Below are 20759 nucleotides of genomic sequence, written 5' to 3' on the forward strand. Positions count from 1 at the left end.
CATTAGGATGAATACACAGCTTGCCAATCAAAACACAGTGACCACTCAGAGCTGCAACCCCAGAGACTAGACCTGTGTTACATCTCATCTCACCTGCATCCAGAACTCCCCGGGGCCTGTGACCGCGGAACGACCAACCTCCACGAAGAAGAAGTTCTCGGAGTGACCGCAGCGCCTCACATTCATCAGTTGCAGGACCACGGCTGCGGCGTCTGAATTAAGCTTGACGAAGTTGACCGTCTTCTCAGTCAGGCACAGCCGGTAGACACCCACCAGGTTCTTGGCCTGGCCCAGCCCCTTTGGCCACACCTTGACCTGCCACACCTCCTTGAAGGCGGGGCCTGGGGTGGGTACACCGTAGTCCCCTCCCGGACCGGTGTCGGTACTAGCCACCTTACCTGGAAAGAAGGACAGAAGGGATGGATATAGAGGAGAGAGAGAGAGAGAAGTGTTTTATATAGAGATTGAGAGACAGGTGGGTGGATAGAGAGATAAAAACAGGTGGGTGGATAGAGGGATAAAAACAGGTGGGTGGATAGAGAGATAAAAACAGGTGGGTGGATAGAGGGATAAAAACAGGTGGGTGGATAGAGAGATAAAAACAGGTGGGTGGATTGAGAGATAAAACAGGTGGGTGGATAGAGAGATAAAAACAGGTGGGTGGATAGAGAGATAAAAACAGGTGGTTGGATAGAGAGATAAAAACAGGTGGGTGGATAGAGAGATAAAAACAGGTAGGTGGATTGAGAGATAAAAACAGGTGGGTGGATAGAGGGATAAAAACAGGTGGGTGGATAGAGAGATAAAAACAGGTGGGTGGATTGAGAGATAAAACAGGTGGGTGGATAGAGAGATAAAAACAGGTGGGTGGATAGAGGGATAAAAACAGGTGGGTGGATAGAGGGATAAAAACAGGTGGGTGGATAGAGATATAAAAACAGGTGGGTGGATAGAGGGATAAAAACAGGTGGGTGGGATAGAGGGATAAAAACAGGTGGGTGGATAGAGGGATAAAAACAGGTGGGTGGATAGAGGGATAAAAACAGGTTGGTGGATAGAGGGATAAAAACAGGTGGGTGGATAGAGGGATGGAATATAGAGATTAAAACAGGTGGGCGGATACAGGGAATATAGAGATAAAAACAGACCAACATGACCGTCGTGCCTCAGTTACGAGGGAATGTGAGGTGAAAGCACCACTATTTACCCAGCACACACGATTAAGCCTCCGCTGTTATGCAAACTGTGCTGATATCTAGTGTTTTAACAAATTCTGAACAATCCACAGCGGGCTTGTGAGTCCTGCTCTTCATGCAGCTGCATGTTTCAACTCGGTGGCCACACACACACACACACACACACACACACACACACACACACTCACACACACACACACACACGCGTGAAAAATGTAAACGGTTGAGGATTCAGGCACTTCAAAAGGACAATGACTGAAAACAAAAAGACTAGCCTGTCTTTTACCTGACTTGCAACGCCTACAGGCGACTTCCTGCGGATTAGAGCTGGGCGATATGGACAAAAATCCACAGCGTGATAAACTGTCTGAACTGATGTGATAACGATAAATGGAACAATAGGTTCATAACATTCATGTGCACCACTCCTCTTTTCTTATTATCCTTTAAACTACTGTTACTAGTTTGATGGTTGTAGCCATCAATTGTCCCATTAACGATCACCCGCATTAGCAAACTTCTTTAATTACAAACTTAATTTCTGTAGAACAGGCTACTTGTTGTGAAGAACGATATCAGCAAAATGCCTGCGATAAGTGATCGGTATGGTCGGTGTTGATAATTTACCATCCATCCCGCCCATCTCTGTAGCCCTTAGGACGACTTCTTTTCCATACACCTGGTTGGCGTTTGCAGGTTTGAGACGTTCTGAATACATTACAACCCCATAGAAAAAAATGTTAATTTACTGTATAAGGTTTGGTTACAGTAGACCCTCATTTACAGGTCACTCACTGAATACTGAACAGTGAAGTCCTCTGTTAATATCAGTGGTAGGTAAGGGAACCAGAACACGTGTTTAATAACGGCTTTAATAGATAAGAATGGGTGTCAATGAATCCTTCGCAAGCAAACGACCCACACTCGCTTTAAGACTAGGCCTAAATGCTTAGATGTTTAGACTGATAGCTCTTAGAGGCACCTCTGTCAACTTCAACCAAACACAAGAAAGCCCTTACTTCTCCATAGCCTCCAACATTATCATACTGGACTGTGCACGTGTGCATGTTTGTGTGTATGTGCTCGCGCACATACATGAAGTGGTATCAATTAGGTGCAGGGAAGCATGTGTTCCTCTGTCTCTCCCGTGCCTTCTGTTTAACCCAATAATCACAACCACGTGTATGGACAAAAACCTCCGGCACGAACGCAAAAACAAAACGACGACAGACTCGACCATCTGTTATGACTAACATTTCCACTCCCCGCTTCCAAAACATTCAGTTGTGGCCGTGGAATGGGAAACCTGCGTGTGTATGTTCTTCTGGCTTTCTTACCGCTAAATGGATGATGAACCAGGACATCAAGGCACACCAGAATAGCTGTTATGCCAGACAGAGGAGGCTGGTGAGAGAAGCTGTAGGAAGACGGGCTCATTGTAATAGCTGGAATGGAATCAATGGTACCAAACACATGGAAAACAACGTAGACCATTGGCTGTGTCCGATGCATGTCCTCTGCATTAGATGAGTCACTCTAAGCCAAGCACGACTATTTAATCGACCGCTGTCTGAGTGGGTGTGTGTGTGTGTGTGTGTGTGTGTTGTTGCCAGCTGCATAAAGATTTACCACCAGAAAAATGTGTTTTGTAGATTTTGAGGCAGAGGGACTGAGACAGATGAGGGAATGCAGAAGGAAAATAAAAGGTCCCTGAGAAAAATGAAAGCAGAAGTTAAAGAATGAATGAAACACGAGGAAGGAAAAGACGTAGACTTTCCGGGATCTACTGAGTGACGACAGAAACTTGACTTGAAGGGTAATAATGGAAGTCAAAATAGATCCGCCATCCTTCCTTCACACTATCTCTCCCTGTCACCATCTTACAATCCCCCTCCGCTGACCATCCTTCCCACGCACGGCCTCAGATCCCCAGGCCAAATACCGCTCAACCGGGCATTTCATTTATCCCAAACAACTCCTCAGCTATCCGCGAAGCAGCCCTGTGTTGCTTGTTATGAATACATCCTTAGAAATCAGCCGAGCGTCAAGTTTCCCACTTCAACCCCACAACAGCCTTCTTTGATCTCGGGTCTTGCAAGGCCACTGCTTTCCCTCCTACACCTGCTAGTGATACGCACGCACAGAGTGCACGTGCACACGCACCCACACACGCCGTCTGCAGCAGTCAGAGCAGCCCGCTAGCTCAGTTAAACGCATCAGCTTGTCACGTGTGCTCCCTCTCCGGCCTCGTAGGTCACCTGGCTGTTCGTTAGGGCGCGTTACGCGCATTATGACACTCACCTGGACTCCATGACCTCCTTAATTACCTGCCCTTTATATGTCACTTCCTTTGGTTTCCTCTCCAGTCGTCATTGTTCCTGTTTTTCATGACGGCACGCTGTTTGTGTTTCTTGTTTTGCTCATTTATTTATTTGAATGTATTCGCTCCCTGAACGTGCTTCCAGACTCTCTGCGTACATGGTTCCACTGCTGCACTTATCGTCGCCTTAAAGTGGCCATAATATCCATCTCAGCTACCCAACCTGCCATCGTACCAACCTCTTTCAGACGTTCCAGAAGTAGGAGGTGTACAGAAGTGTGTGAATTCTAGATGTGACTGGTTGTCCCCTAAGGGACCTCTCCCTGGCAGAGTGTTACTAACAGAGCCAGCGGTGGAGAAAGAGCAAGGCCTTTAGCTCACGCAATGAAAACCCAGTGGGGTGGCCGTGCAGTCAGGTCCAGCACAAGGACAGAGGGACAGGGGTGGGGGGGGGGATACATAACACTGCAAACGAGCTTAGCCCTCACGCACACACAGCGGTCATTTCCCAAAGCCCTCAGCAGCGGTCTTGATGATTCATAAGACTACAGGATGGTGAAGACGGAGTCAAAGTGACCCTGTACTCCTGGGCTACAAGGAGCACCTCTCTGGGTGAACAGCAGACGGTTCCAGCTAGCAAAACAACTGTAGGGCAACCTTATCGCAACATTCAGCTTCAGATGGCTTTTCCACGTGGCTAGTCTGTGGCTACAGCCAAACTGCAGGATAAGTAGAGCACTTTCTACTCTATTCATATAGCCCATCGTTTCTGTACCTCAACCTTACGGCAGGATAGCCTAGTGGTTAGAGCGTTGGACTAGTAACCGAAAGGTTGCAAGTTCAAATCCCCGAGCTGACAAGGTACAAATCTGTCGTTCTGCCCCTGAACAGGCAGTTAACCCACTGTTCCTAGGCCGTCATTGAAAATAAGAATTTGTTCTTAACTGACTTGTCTAGTTAAATAAAGGTAAAATAAAAATAAATAAAAATTACGGAAACATTCAGTTCAACATGTGATTAATGGATGTAACACACTGCAGTTTGAACACACTCTGACACACTACTCTATTCATACAAGATAGGTCACGTATTATAACCTAACTACAACCTTATGACAACGTTCAGCTTCACGTATGGCTACCACCAACTGCAGTGTGAAGTCCAGAACACACACACTGCACTATTCATGCATACTTTATTAACTGGACCCTTCTCTACCCCCTCAAGACGAGTATAAGCATATACAGTAGATGTCTTGCTGGGAATCTCTCCACAGGCCATTATATGACTTAAGGTGTGATTATGACTTGTTGGCTCCAAGGCACTACGGTATTCCCCCTGCTTCCTCCTGCTCCAGCTCAGCCCTGCCTTTATTGGGGGTCGTAACAGCTGTTTGTCCTTTGCACATGAACCTGTGAGGCTGCTAGCCGCGCGCGCGTGTGTGCGTGTGTACAGTTGAAGTCGGAAGTTTACGTACACCTTTGCCAAATACATTTAAACTCAGTTTTTCAGAATTCCTGACATTTAATCCTCGTAAACATTCCCTGCCTTAGGTTAGTCAGGATCACCACTTTATTTTAAGAATGTGAAATGTCAGATAATAGTAGAGAGAATGATTTATTTCAGTTTTTATTTCTTTCATCACATTCCCAGTGGGTCAGAAGTTTACATACACCCAATTAGTATTTGGTAGTATTGCCTTTAAAATGTTTAACTTGGGTCCTAACTGATGTCTTGAGATGTTGCTTCAATATATCCACATAATGTTCCTCCCTCATACTGCCATCTATTTTGGGGCAGTGGCTTCATCTTTGCTGTGTGGCCTTTCAGGTTATGCCGACATAGGACTCGTTTTACTGTGGATATAGATACTTTTGTACCCGTTTCCTCCAGCATCTTCACAGGGTCCTTTGCTGTTGTTCTGGGATTGATTTGCACTTTTCGCACCAAAGTACATTCATCTCTAGGAGACAGAACGCGTCTCCTTCCTGAGCGGTATGACAGCTGCGTGGTCCCATGGTGTTTATACTTGCGTACTATTGTTTGTACAGATGAACATGGTACTTTCAGGCGTTTGGAAATGACCACAGAAAGAGAAAGAAAACGGTAAAGAGCTGAACATAACAGTATGCCAGTGGAAGGAAGGACTGTAGCAGGTGACCCAACTGTGGTTTGTGACCACTACAATTTCTCCCTGTAGCCAATTAAATTGCAGAAATTCTGTTACCAAATCATTAATAGAATTTCAGAATAATAGGTACAGAATTTCACTTTTATTACTTAATAGTTAATTAACATAAAAACACTATAACTAATTGATAGGTCTACCTTTACTCATTACTTCTGTGAAATTTCATGATCCTCCCTCCTCAAAAGGGAGAACATTTTGAAAATATCTTAATGATCTGTGTGGGGTTTTTGGTTACTGAATTTCAAGGCACAAGGCAATATTTCATAAAGGTATTGTTTGGGATTTTGGCAATGGATCCAGTATGAAGGAAGTTAAGAGGTAGTTTCGCGAGCCAATGCACTTACTAGTGTTAGGCCATTGTCTGGAAGGCTATGGTATTTACTAGCATGCTAGCAGTTACCATAACACTAGTTAGCAAATGCGCTAATGCTAGTTAGCGACTTCCATCAAACTGCACGCAGAGACATACGATTTTTATCCACAAGTTCATCTGGCTCTGGGGAGCAGAAGTGTCCCTTTAAACTTACAGAAGGAAAAAATATATATCCTTAACTAAATATCAGTAAGTGCTGATATTAGTTGCCAGAAGTCTTTAGTTTTACATTATTGTGTTTCGATGTAATTCTAACACCTTTAAAGACTTTTTCGGTCTGGATGTTTCCTATGACCCGTTCTCCATCTGTTTGACAAGAAATCAAAGCCTTTGCTTATTCCAGTTTCTAAAAAAGATAGACGTAGATTTCATTTCATCTGACCCCCGACTTGATATGCTCCTATGAACTTCACATGTTGGTGCTCATGGATCCTTTTCCATGGAAATGCCCTCAACTCTGACATGTAGGTTCAGTATGGACATTGTGCCTTGGAGTAGCCCTCAGTTGGCCGGTAGGCTGCATGTGTGATGTCTGGTAGGATTCAGTAGTGTTGCATAATGTATAGTCTATTTTATTAGTCAGACGCTGTAGTGAAGTTGAGGGTTTAGTTTCTCAACTTTCATTTGACCAAAAAGTCTCTTTAGGTTACATTTAGAACCTATGTTTTTGGTGTGAAGTAGCCTACTGTACTGTATGTATGATCATTTTATGAAGTAGGGCAGGGGTTCCCAAACCGTGTGGCGCCCCCGCCCCCCATCGCTTTTTGTGGATTTTTACATTCCAATCGCATCAGATTCATGGAGGGGATCGATATCTGTGAGTGCTAGGCGTAAAAACGTTATCTCTCCTAGTTTCGCTAATGCACTCAGCTAATCACTGAAAGCTAGAGCTGGCATGGAAAGATCCTTTTCCCACTAGGCCTTGTTTCATGCCGCTGACCCCAGTGCCCTAGCATGCCACAACACTCTAAAATACGCCACTAAAGAAGCCAACAAGCTGGACATCTGAGGCCTGAAGTCCCTTCGCTTACCATCTTGCCTGCCTGGCTATCTCTCCCCCTCATCTCTCGCCATCACCCTGAGTTACCAGTGCGGAGAGACACAGGACAGCTGTGTCTAGTGTGTGTGTGTGTGTCTGTGTGTGTCAATAAAACCGTGGGTCCCCTCCAAAAAGTATCTCCCTTACTGCCGAGTGTCCCAGTCTGTTTCCTCTACTCCCCCACCTCTCCTCCGTTCCCACTCCCTCATGATCCATCCCCCTCTCTCCCGGCCCCCCCGGAGGAAAAAACACAACACGTACACAACACCACCACCTCCCTAAGGCTCAGTTCGCACATATGGTGTGCGTTATGAAGACACACACACACACGCACACAATTATCAGTGAGGCATCCAGATTTGTCATCGCTAAAGCACCACATGAAAGTGAGCGTGAAGGTTAGCTAGCGTGCTGGTCGGTCTTCACAACAGCCTCGTCAACCTGGCAGCAATCAATAAAGAGCGCCACGTCAAGGCTCTTGTGTGCTCACAGAACCACTGACAGATGAAGACTGCGCTGGAGGAAGACACACACCAGGTGCATACCAGAAGAGGCGGTCTATTCTCGTCTCCTAGTCTTCATCACTCAGCCAAAAGTACAAGATAAGCCAAAGTAATATAGCAGAGGAGGACTACCAATGGAATTAACTGGAACCTGTCCAGTTTTCTTCATGCCAATGCAGCTGCAGAAGTCCAATTCATTCACCACTGAGATGAACCCATTGATCTGGTCCTGCAGCAGCGTGCGGTGAGCTGGTGGTTAGCTATCAACCAGCAGATCAATATCGCCATAAAAAGGTTTCTATGCATGCTCATCGACGTGATCGATTGTGTTCCTCTCTCAGCCTTTCCCTCATGTCAATCAAATTATGGGACACTTACCGACTATCCTTGGGATAAATTGCGCTTGTTGCACATATAACATGCATATGAAGCACGTGTAGGGGATTTAAATTGATCACTCTCAAGCCTAAATGTCGAGCCGAGCCTTCGGGCTGACGTTTTACAGTAGCTGACTGTTGAGAGAGAACATGGGTCTATTGTGCAACAGGGGATCTACCTGCCCAGCAAAACACGGGCTAGCCCTACATGTTGAATGAAATTACAGGGTGTTAATGGGTGTCAACTATTTTCTGCATAGGAAATGACCCCGTGGCCCTGTGGCTAACGTGAGAAGGAGGAGGGAGGGTCCAGCTCACAGTGCTTACTCAGGCGGCATCCCAAATGGTGCCCTATTTCCTATGTAGTGCATCACTTTTGACCCGGGCTCTGGTCAAAGGTAGTGCACTACATAGGGAATAGGGTGCCATTTGTGACACAGAGAAGGAGCGGCCAAAATAGCTCTAGGCTAAGCTAGCTCCGGTTCACACCCACCATCCTGTTGTCCCCGTCGGGCAGCGCCGGGTCAGGCCGACCCGGAGACAACAATTACGGTCTAATTAGGGAGATGAGCAGCAGTTTAACTGGGTTTAACTTTTAATCGCCTCCCCGGCCGAGGCGGCCACCGGTGAGGTCCGGATCATACCGCCTGCCTGGATGACTGGATGACAAGGGCTGGGTATAAATACTACACTACAGCCATGCCTTGAGACAAGTGTATCCACATGGGTGAAGTGGTGTCTTGGCTTGCACTGATATAGAGTCAGAGTATTAGATAATAGTCATGTCTGTTATATGAAGTGAAAAGGGAACACTGACTGTAGATCAGAGCTAATATGGGGTTAGTGGATCATACACCAGTGAATATATCTGTGGTTCATGTGAGGCCAAAAGGGAACACTGACTGTAGATCAGAGCTTAGTAGCTGTTTATCATCGAGACAGACCTGGAAGGGCCTTTGTTCTGGGTTGTGGCTTGCTGGTTGTGTATGACACTATAGTTTAATGAGCGGTTTACCTCCTAGTGTGTGTGTGTGTGTGTGTGTGTGTGTGTGTGTGCGCGCGCACAGTGCCCCTGCCTGGCGCCTGGCTTGACAGTGCCGTGTATCTCATCTCTCATCTCCAGTTTACACTGCTTCATTGTTTACTAGGTCCAACAACAGTTATTGAGGTGGCTTGTGAGCCAGAGGACTTTATTTGCCTGGCAAACGATGATGCTCCATACTTCTAATACCCTACTTCAGCCTTGATACACTCCAGTGAATATAAATAGGTTGGTAAATAAGCTTCTCTTACAGCTTGATACTGTATTTACTGGCCATATGGCCCCCCTGGACCCAGCTGAACAAATCAAGATCTCAATATCTCTCTCGGTCTCTGCATGGCAGCTGGGCTGTATTTGTGAAAGTTACGGAGGGAGGGAGATAGCCTGCGAGATATTAAGATGAAGGCAGTCCCTGGTTGCTCCAGGTGAGTTTCCCAGAACGCAGCACGGATAGTGTGTGTGTGTGTGTGTGGGCTCCTCATGGGTACAGGAAATCCCCCAAAGTCCCCACAAGGATAGTTAAACAAAGAAAATTCTCCCTTGTGGGACAAAGGATATTTTAAGCTTATGGGTAAGGGTTACAATGAGAGTTATGGGTAAGGGTTAGGGTTACAATGAGAGTTATGGGTAAGGGTTAGGGTTACAATGAGAGTTATGGGTAAGGGTTACAATGAGAGTTATGGGTTAGGGTTAGGGTTACAATGAGAGTTATGGGTAAGGGTTAGGGTTACAATGAGAGTTATGGGTAAGGGTTAGGGTTACAATGAGAGTTATGGGTAAGGGTTACAATGAGAGTTATGGGTAAGGGTTAGGGTTACAATGAGAGTTATGGGTAAGGGTTAGGGTTACAATGAGAGTTATGGGTAAGGGTTACAATGAGAGTTATGGGTAAGGGTTAGGGTTACAATGAGAGTTATGGGTAAGGGTTAGGGTTACAATGAGAGTTATGGGTTAGGGTTAGGGTTACAATGAGAGTTATGGGTTAGGGTTAGGGTTACAATGAGAGTTATGGGTAAGGGTTAGGGTTACAATGAGAGTTATGGGTAAGGGTTAGGGTTACAATGAGAGTTATGGGTAAGGGTTAGGGTTACAATGAGAGTTATGGGTAAGGGTTACAATGAGAGTTATGGGTTAGGGTTAGGGTTACAATGAGAGTTATGGGTAAGGGTTAGGGTTACAATGAGAGTTATGGGTAAGGGTAAGGGTTACAATGAGAGTTATGGGTAAGGGTTACAATGAGAGTTATGGGTAAGGGTTACAATGAGAGTTATGGGTTAGGGTTACAATGAGAGTTATGGGTAAGGGTTACAATGAGAGTTATGGGTTAGGGTTAGGGTTACAATGAGAGTTATGGGTAAGGGTTAGGGTTACAATGAGAGTTATGGGTAAGGGTAAGGGTTACAATGAGAGTTATGGGTAAGGGTTAGGGTTACAATGAGAGTTATGGGTAAGGGTTAGGGTTACAATGAGAGTTATGGGTTAGGGTTAGGGTTACAATGAGAGTTATGGGTAAGGGTTAGGGTTACAATGAGAGTTATGGGTTAGGGTTAGGGTTACAATGAGAGTTATGGGTAAGGGTTACAATGAGAGTTATGGGTTAGGGTTAGGGTTACAATGAGAGTTATGGGTAAGGGTTAGGGTTACAATGAGAGTTATGGGTAAGGGTTAGGGTTACAATGAGAGTTATGGGTAAGGGTTAGGGTTACAATGAGAGTTATGGGTAAGGGTTAGGGTTACAATGAGAGTTATGGGTAAGGGTTACAATGAGAGTTATGGGTTAGGGTTAGGGTTACAATGAGAGTTATGGGTTAGGGTTAGGGTTACAATGAGAGTTATGGGTAAGGGTTAGGGTTACAATGAGAGTTATGGGTTAGGGTTAGGGCTACAATGAGAGTTATGGGTAAGGGTTACAATGAGAGTTATGGGTTAGGGTTAGGGTTACAATGAGAGTTATGGGTAAGGGTTAGGGTTACAATGAGAGTTATGGGTAAGGGTTAGGGTTACAATGAGAGTTATGGGTAAGGGTTACAATGAGAGTTATGGGTTAGGGTTAGGGTTACAATGAGAGTTATGGGTTAGGGTTAGGGTGTGTGTTAGGGTGTGTGTGTGTGTGTAGAGAGAGAGAGAATGCATTTCTCTCCATTGTAGCCCCTGTTCTCACATACACTGCCAATAATAATGTAGCACTGTGACGTAATACTGTAGCTACCTCTCAATGTGTCAGCTTTGGCTCAAAACCTCAGTTCAAGCCATAGCATGTCACCAAGCACTGCTATAGGATCAAGGAGACTGACATGACTTGAAAGTGGCAGCAGCACAGTATTTGCTCGACTGAAAAGGTATCTGGGTGGGTGTGAATCCTTCTGCCCTCCCAACTGTACAAGTGGGGGTTCACGTTACCCCCATACACTTTCAGCTTACTGGACGGAAACCCCGAAGACTAGATGGTCACTGACACAGAGACTCCGCCCATTTTTCCAATGGCATCATTTAAAATGGGAGGAGCTTGTTGTCGACTCTTCCAAGCACTGTATGATATACCCGTTTACTCTATATGGGTTGGAATCCCAAGGGTTGTGTGTGAGTGGGTGTGCACACAAGGTGGCCTCATACACCTCAAAAATTATTTTGTCAAACGTCTGCATGAAAGAGATGGAAAATGTTGAAACCGCATGAGCTAGACCCTATATGCAATATGAGCCGTATGGGTGTAGATTGATGTAGCTGGCTGGCGCTGGGGTTGACTGAGAAATGTCTAAACTTCAGACCAGTCAGAGAAAATAGATTTACACTTATAACACAACACTAAACAAACAGGAGGAGAGGGTGGCAGCATTCTGAGCAATGTTGAGTTAAGCTGTCATTCAGTAACAGAGAATTCAGTGGCACAATTGACACAAGATATGCCAAAAGACAGATGTCAAAATGTTTGACCAGACGAAGAGTCGACAGGGTCGTTTATTTGGTTTGCTCTGCCGATTGTTTATTGGCTGACAACTACAGAGAGTGAGAAACACCCCCTCTCCTCCCTCTCTTCTCCCTCCCTGCTCCCGGTCTCCCTAATCTGGCAACCACATCCCATACCCACTCCATGCGTAGTGCTGTGTGTGGGGGAGAAACTGTTGACATAGATCCAGGATCAGTGAGGCCTACAGTGACTTCAAAAAGTATTCACACCCCTTGACTGTTTCCACATTTTGTTCTGTTACAAAGTGGGATCAATTTTATTTTTTTTTGTCAACGATCTACACAAAATACTCTGTGAAGTGGAAGAAAAATTCTAACATTAATATATCTTGATTTGATAAGTATTCAACCTCTTGAGTCAACAACTCCAGATAAGATTTGGCCTTGTGTTTTAGGTTATTGTCCTGCTGAGAGGTGACTTAATCTCCCAGTGTCTGGTGGAAAGCAGACTGAACCAGGTTTTCCACTAACATTTTGCCTGTGCTTAGCTCCATTCCGTGTCTTCTTATCCAGAAAAAAACTTTCCAGTACTTAACGATTACAAGCACACCCATAACATTATGCAGGCACCACTATGCTTGAAAATATGGAGAGTGGTACTAAGTAATGTGTTGTATTGGATTTGCCCCAAACATACACTTTGTATTCAAGACAAAATGTTAATTGCTTTGCCACATTTTTTGCAGTATTACTTTACTGCCTTGTTACAAACAGGATGCATGTTTTAGAATATTTATATTCTGTACAGGCTTCCTTTTCACTCTGTCAATTAGGTTAGTATTGTGGAGTAACTACAATGTTGTTGATCCATCCTCAGTTTCCTCCTATCATTAGCCATTAAACTCTAATTGTTTTTATGTCAAAATTGGCCTCATGGTGAAATCCCTGAGAGGTTTCCTTCCTCTCCGGCAACTGAGTTAGGAAGGACACCTGTATCTTTGTAGCAACTGGGTGTATTGATACACCATCCAAAGTGTAATTCATAACTTCATCATGATCATTCAATGTCTGCTTTTTTTTACCCATCTACCAATAGGTGCCCTTCTTTGTGAGGCATTGGAAAACCTCCCTGGTCTTTGTGATTGAATCTGTGTTTGAAATTCACTGCTTGATTGACTGACCTTACAGGTAATTAATTGTACAGTGCATTTGGAAAGTATTCAGACCCCTTGATTTTTTCCACGTGTTGTTACGTTACAGCCTTATTTTTAAAATGATTAAATGTATTGTTTTCCTCATCGATCTACCCACAATTCCCCATAACGACAAAGCAAAAACAGGGTTATAGAAATGTTTGTAAATGTATTAAACCTAAAAAAACTAAATACTTTATTTATATACAGTAGAAGTCAGAAGTTTACATACACTTAGGTTGGAGTCATTAAAATTCGTTTTTCAACCACTCCACAAATTTCTTGTTAATTTTTGGCAAGGCAGTTAGGACATCTACTGTGTGCATGACACAAGTAATTTTTCCAACAATTGTTTACAGACAGATTATTTCACTTATAATTCACTCTATCACAATTCCAGTGGGTCAGAAGTTTACATACACTAAGTTGACTGTGCCTTTTAAACAGCTTGGAAAATTCCAGAAAATTATGTCATGGCTTTAGAAGCTTCTGATAGGCTCATTGACATAATTTGAGTCAATTGGAGGTTTACCTGTGGATGTATTTCAAGGCCAACCTTCAAACTCAGTGCCGCTTTGCTTGAAATCATGGGAAAATCAAAAGAAATCAGCCAAGACCTCAGAAAAACATTGGTATACCTCCACAAGTCTGGTTCATCCTTGGGAGCAATTTCCAAAAGCCTGAAGGTACCACGTTCATCTGTACAAACAATAGTACGCAAGTATAAACACCATGGGACCACGCAGCCGTCATACTGCTCAGGAAGGAGACGCGTTCTGTCTCCTAGAGATGAACGTACTTTGGTGTGAAAGTGCAAATCAATCCCAGAACAACTGCAAAGGACCTTGTGAAAATGCTGGGGGAAACAGGTACAAAAGTATCTATATCCACAGTAAAATGAGTCCTATACTCAGCAAGGATGAAGCCAGTGCTCCAAAACTGACACAAAAAAGCCAGACAACGGTTTGCAACTGCACATGGGGACAAAGATCGTACTTTTTGGAGAAATGTCCTCTGGTCTGATGAAATAAAAATAGAAATAAAAACTGTTTGTCCATAATGACCATCATTATAATTTGAGGAAAAAGGGGGAGGCTTGCAAGCCGAAGAACACCATCCCAACCGTGAAGCACGGGGGTGGCAGCATCATGTTGTGGGGGTGCTTTGCTGCAGGAGGGACTGGTGCACTTCACAAAATAGATGGCATCATGAGGCAGGAAAATTATGTGGATATATTGAAGCAACATCCCAAGACATCCGTCAGGAAGTTAAAGCTTGGTCGCAAATGGGTCTTCCAAATGGACAATGACCCCAAGCATACTTCCAAAGTTGTGGCAAAATGGCTTAAGGACAACAAAGTCAAGGTATTGGAGTGCCCATCACAAAGCTCTGACCTCAATCCTATAGAAAATGTGTTGGCAGAACTGAAAAAGCGTGTGCGAGCAAGGAGGCCTACAAACCTGACTCACTTACACCAGCTCTGTCAGGAGGAATGGGCCAAAATTCACCCAACTTATTGTGGGAAGCTTGTGGGAGGCTACCCAAAACGATTGACCCAAGTTAAACAATTTAAAGGCAATGCTACCAAATACAAATTGAGTGTATGTAAACTTCTGACCCACTGGGAATGTGATGAAAGAAACAAAAGCTGAACTAAATAATTCTCTCTACTATTATTTTGATATTTCACATTCTTAAAATAAAGTGGTGCCCCTAACTGACCTAAGACAGGGAATTTTTACTTGGATTAAATGTCAGGAATTGTGAAAAACTGAGTTTAAATGTATTTGGCTAAGGTGTATGTAAATTTCCGACTTCAACTGCAAGTACTCAGACCATTTGCTATGAGACTCGAACTTGAGCTCCGGTGCATCCTGTTTCTATTGATCATCCCTGAGATGTTTCTACAACTTGATTGGAGTCAACATGCGGTAAATTTAATTAATTGGACATGATTTGAAAAGCACACACCTGTCTATATAAGGTCCCACAATTGACAAAAAAAAATCAAGCCATGAGGTCAAACTAATTGTCCGTAGATCTCCAAGACAGGATTGTGTTGAGGCACAGATCTGGGGAATAATTCCAAAAATATTTTGCAGCATTGAAGGTCCCCAAGAACACAGTGGCCTCCATCATTCTTAAATGGAAGAAGTTTGGAACTACCAAGACTCTTCCTAAAGCTGGCCACTCGGCCAAACTGAGCAATCGGGGGAGAAAGACCTTGGTCATGGAGGTGACCAAGAACCCAATGGTCACTCTGACAGAGCTCCAGAGTTCCTCTGTGGAGATGGAAGAACCTTCCAGAAGGAGAACCATCTCTACAGCACTCCACCAATCAGGTCTTTATGGTAGAGTGGGCAGACAGAAGCCACTCCTCAGTAAATGGCACATGACAGTCCACTTGGAGTTTGCCAAAAGGCACCTAAAAGACTCTCAGACCATGAGAAACAAGATTCTCTGGTATGATGAAACCAAGATTGAACACTTTGGCCTGAATGCCAAGCGTCACGTCTGGAGGAAATCTGGCACCATCCCTAAGGTGAAGCATGGTGGTGGCAGCATCATGCTGTGGGGATATTTGTCAGCGGCAGGGACTGAGAGATGAGTCAGAATCGATAGAAAGATGAACGGAGTAAAGTTCAGAGAGATCCTTAGTGAAAACCTGCTCCAGAGCACTCAGGACCACAAACTGGGGCGAATGTTCACCTTCCAACAAGACAACGACTCTAAGCACACAGCCAAGACAACGCAGGAATGGCTTCGGGACAAGCCTCTGAATGTCCTTGAGTGGCCCGGACAGAGCCCCGTTAGAACATCTCTGGAGAGACCTAAAAATAGCGGTGCTGCGACGCTCCTCATCCAACCTGACAGAGCTTGAAAGGATCTGCACAGAAGAATGGGTGAAACTGCCCAAATACAGGTGTGCCAAGCTTGTAGCGTCATACCCAAGAAGACTCAAGGCTGTAATCGCTGCCAAAGGTGCTTCAACAAAGTACTGAGTTTCACTTATGTAAATGTGATATTTCCGGTTGAAACCTGTTTTTGCTTTATCATTTTAGGGTATTGTGGGTAGATTGATGAGGGAAAAAAATCAATTTAATCCATTTTAGAATAAGGCTGTAATGTAACAAAATGTGGAAAAAGTCAAGAGGGCTGAATACTTTCTGAATGCACTGTATGTGGGACACAGAGATGAGGTAGTTTTTCATGTTAAACACTATTATTGTACACAGAGTGAGTAAATGCAACTTATCATGTGACTTGTTCAGCACATTTTTATTCCTGAATGTATTTAGGCTTGCCATGACAAAGGGATTGAATACTTACTGACTCAAGACATTTCAGCTTTTCATTTTTTATTCATTTGTAAAAAATAAAATAAAAAATCCACTTTAACATTACGGGGTGTTGTGTGTAGGCCAGTGACGAAAAATCTTTAAATTCAGGGTCTAACACAACAAAATGAGTAAAATGTCCAGGGGATGAATACCTTCTGAAGGCACTGTATGTAACCTATTGCATATAACATATGCACGGCAGATAGCATTGTGTTTAAGAGTGTTGGCCAGTAACTGACAGGTTGCTGGTTCGAATCCCTGAGCTGACTAGGTGAAAAATCTGCCGGTGTGCCCTTGAGCAAGGCACGTAACCCTAATTGCTCTGGATAAGACCGTCTGCTAAATTACTAAAATGTAAATGTAAACATATTGTTGCTGTTTTTGGTGCCCAATTGGTTACAGTTAGGACTGGAGTAGGGAAAACTGATCTTAGATCTGTACATAGGGCCAACTAAAGCCCGAGACAGCCTGGACCCCTTTGCACAGGTCATAGGCCTAAGACATTATTTAAAGTAACTGTCCAGTGAAAATCTAATTTAAAAGCTCATATTCTGTTAACTCATATCCAAATAATGTTGTTGACTTATACCCAAATAATGTTGTCGACTTATATCTAAATAAAGTTGTCCTACGGTACTATCTGTGGCCAAAGAATACATTTTAGGGGGAAAAAATACTTAAAAAACCCCACCTCAAAATTGTATCTCCAACAGGCCGTTTAAAAAATGCTCACTATTTTCTAATCGAGTAAGATATCATACTCCTGAGGGGAGATGAGCTGGCCAATCACCATTCTAGAGTAGGATGACCTGGCCAATCAACGGTCTACTCGCATGAATAATTTTAATGACTGGTATATGCCCACACCATTCTGTTGTTGGGGTACACACACACCCTTCCCACACAGATAATATGCTTTTAAATTATAGGCCATATTTCATAGAAACACTGGACAGTTACTTTAAGGCACAGGTTAACCAAGTCAAAAGAGGTCCAATTCTATGTCAACCTCTTGATCACCGTTACCTGTGGAGAATGTTTAAGACATGTTCAACACAGTAAGAGGCTTCTGCTTTTCTCTCTTGTTGGTTGCGGCAGCTCCTACTTTCCCCCCCCCATTGTAGTCAGCTCTTTTACATAACGTAGGCCAGCAGGTCAGCTGTAAGTACCTTGAACCCAAGATTGCATCATGTGTCCTCCCCACCCCCGTCACTGGTCTATGAGCTTTCTTTCCCATGATGAGACTGCAGAAAAAAAACGGGTGATTGCAGCCACAGTCAGCCACTGGCTTGATAGTTTTGTTTGCACAAAAGGTTTGCTCAACTGCTGATATCAGGAGGGATTTGAAAGCGTGTATAAATTGAAAACCGATGCTTTTTGTTACTGTATGTGCATAATTGCAAATGTGAATAAATAATTTTTAAAAAACTCTGAAGGGAAGATGAGTGTGCCTAGTGGTACTTGTGCACACTACACAGGTATCCAACAATATGGATCTTGTGTAAACTTGTTCATGCTGTTGGTTTTGTGTGTATCCTCTACTGTGATGTCTTGTCTTGGCAAATATTGTCATCTCAGCAGAAAATAAAAACATACATTTAAGCAATAAGGAACGATGGGGTGTGGTATATGGCCAAAATACCACACAAGGGCTGTTCTGAGGTACGACGCAACGTAGAGTGCCTGGATACAACCCTTATCGGTGGTATATTGGCCATATATCACTAACCCCATTGGTGCCTTATTGCTATTATAAACTGGTTACAAGTGTAACTAGAGCAGTAAAAAAGAAATGTTTTGTCATACCAGTCTGATACACCACGGCTGTCAGCCAATCAGCATTCAGGGCTCGAATCACCCAGTTTATAATTACATTTTAGTAATTTAACAGACGCTCTGGCGATTTACTGTAGGGAGTGTTCATACTTTGTTCATATTTTTATCGTGCATACTAAGTAAACAGAGAATCAGGCTCATGACAAAAAATCTGGATGCGTTTGCGCAATGGCCAGGGTTGACTCGGCAAAGGAAGAAGCAGGAGGAGGGTTGGCTGTAGAACATTGTCTCCAATATAGCCTACTCTTGATACAGGCAACGTTTTAATGAAACTACTTACTTAACCCGTCTCTAAACCCTGTACAAACCACAAGCTTTTGGTCCATATGTGAACTTTTGGCGCAAGTAGGCTATCTATATGGGTGTGGGAAAAAAGTATGATAACGTTCTCAGGGTGTTGGCAAGGATAAGCGCAACTTGGAACATACGATTTGCCGTTTCTGGGGGACCTTGGCTAAATATAATTATTATGCAAAGAAGTATGCACTGTAATTTTACATCATATTTAAATGATGGTCCATAGGCAGCAAAACACATTAATAAGTACAGTAACCCACTGTAATATGGATATATTTTGACATCACTTTTCTTTAAAACGCAAAGAGCATGCCTCAAACTATTACGCTAAAATCGTGTGCCGACATGTTTTAAAACATCGCTGGTAGTGAGCAGTGGGACGTTCCTCGCTGCTGACGAGCAATGTTAAGTTACTCCCGTTATGCACATTTCTGGATGTCCTAAAAATAGCCTAATAACAATAACCATATATATATATTTGAAATGCCTAATAACAATAACCTAATAACAAATAGCCTAATAACAATGACAGTCGTGGTATATTAAACCAGCACGTGTCGTGTTTATAAGCTGCATTTGAGCAAATTGCTGCAGTGGGCTACATCGCCACGTTCAGATGTAATACTATGGCCACTTCGTTATAACGATAGGCAGCCATATAGAGCTCGTTGTAGTTTGCTTACTTACTTTTGCATTGCAGCTCCACCATGGCCTGATACCATTCGTCCTGGTCCGCCTCGTTTTCTGCCGCGATGGCAAAGCTCTCCGCCCGTGTGTACAGCACTAGCATGTGCTTGTTCTTGGCATCAGCCCGCTTATTGATGTTGAAACACGTCTCCAGCACCAGCGCTTTCTTGGGGACGGGTGTCTTTCCTCTGAATTTCTTCTCGCTCTCGTAGTATTCGAGCCGGGCCGGGCCCCTCTCCGAGGCCGTCCGGAGCACGAAGTATCGCCGGTGCATGGATTTCTGCTTGCGGAGATAGCCGCTCTTTCGAACGTCCTCGTAGATTTGCGGCTCGGGTGGTTGGCTCTCCATTGCGCTTGAGTTACCTTGTTTTTCTCGAACCTAAACTTAATATTTTCAACTCAGCAAAAACACTCTCGCAAGCTAACTGTAGAGGGTAATTCAAACATCCTTATGTGCCGTTCCCCTCCCTCCCTTTAACACATGTATGCAAGGGAGAGAGGTCCTCTGGTCCAGTTTAGTCTTTTAAAAGATTAGCTAAATATCCCCTTCCTTTCTCGTTGCAATAACTACCTTGTTCAACTCAGCAGTCTCTCCTTTAGTTTTCTGCACGAACACACAGGCGAGCACATTCGGCAACTGCGCGAAAGCGCCTGCTACTACTGTGTAGTAGTGATGAGTCGTTCGCGAATGAACGGCTCTTTTTGGCAAACGTTGGGAACCAAATCGCATCTCGTGAAAGAGCCGTTCATTTGGCTCCCTGATTTGTATACTACTACTATTACTACTGCTTTTACAACTAAGTTACACAATCATTATCTGAAGATGGAGGATTTCTGAATGCAGAAACAATAAATAGCGGTCATTCTGGTTCACTCTAATTTTTGCAGTGCATTAAAAAAAAATACGTTTTGCAGGCGATCTAACAATTTGGCTAGGTAAAAATGTAGTTCAACTTGCATATCACGATCTCACATAGGGTAATGGTAACTTACTATTTTGTCTTTGCATTGGAGATTTGCAAATGTTTTCGTGGTTCTAGGTCGATTTTCCAACAGTTTCAATGAAGAGTCGTTTGGGAGGCAAATTATGCGGCTCTTTTAAACTGAACGGAGCCAAATGATGCGGAATGCACATCGATACTATTTAGCTAGTAGGCAGAGCGCTTTAATCCATGTACTGTAGCTGCAGCAGTGTACGGACTACTTCGCTGTAACGCTGTCCCCTCCGCTCCTGTCCCCTCGCTTAGACGTGGGGCTACTATGAAAAGTTGTCAGTCAACACTTGTCCATAGTATGTGAGATAATTTAAGAGGGAGAGAGAGGCAGAGTATACAGAGAGAGAGAGAGAGAGAGAGAGAGAGAGAGAGAGATTAATTCGAATCGAATGAATTCCCGTTTGGTTCTTAGAGGAATACCTATGTGTTCTTCAGCCAATATTGTGGAATTTGCTAAGTTAT

At 43.8% G+C, this 20759-nt stretch overlaps 1 protein-coding gene across 4 annotated transcripts in view; it reads right to left on the minus strand.

The window, feature by feature from the left end:
- Positions 1–20062, minus strand: part of LOC139416085 (insulin receptor substrate 1-B-like) — a 79393-nt gene extending 59331 nt beyond the window's left edge. For 2 of the 4 annotated variants that reach the window (XR_011635055.1, XM_071164349.1), the window contains exons 1-2: positions 19303–20060; positions 94–398 (exon numbers count right to left, since the gene is read on the minus strand). Coding sequence is in view for 3 of the 4 variants with exons in the window: in XM_071164349.1 (XP_071020450.1) it covers positions 94–398; positions 19303–19651 (654 nt within the window). In the remaining variant the exon portion in view is untranslated. Of the gene's footprint in view, positions 1–93; positions 399–19302 lie in introns of all 4 variants that reach the window. The other 2 variants (XM_071164347.1, XM_071164346.1) reach the window with 1 other exon arrangement.
- Between the last annotated feature and the right edge of the window lie 697 nt (positions 20063–20759).

This window comes from Oncorhynchus clarkii, chromosome 9 (genome assembly GCF_045791955.1).
Source record: "Oncorhynchus clarkii lewisi isolate Uvic-CL-2024 chromosome 9, UVic_Ocla_1.0, whole genome shotgun sequence".
Classification (NCBI taxonomy): Eukaryota; Metazoa; Chordata; class Actinopteri; order Salmoniformes; family Salmonidae; genus Oncorhynchus; species Oncorhynchus clarkii.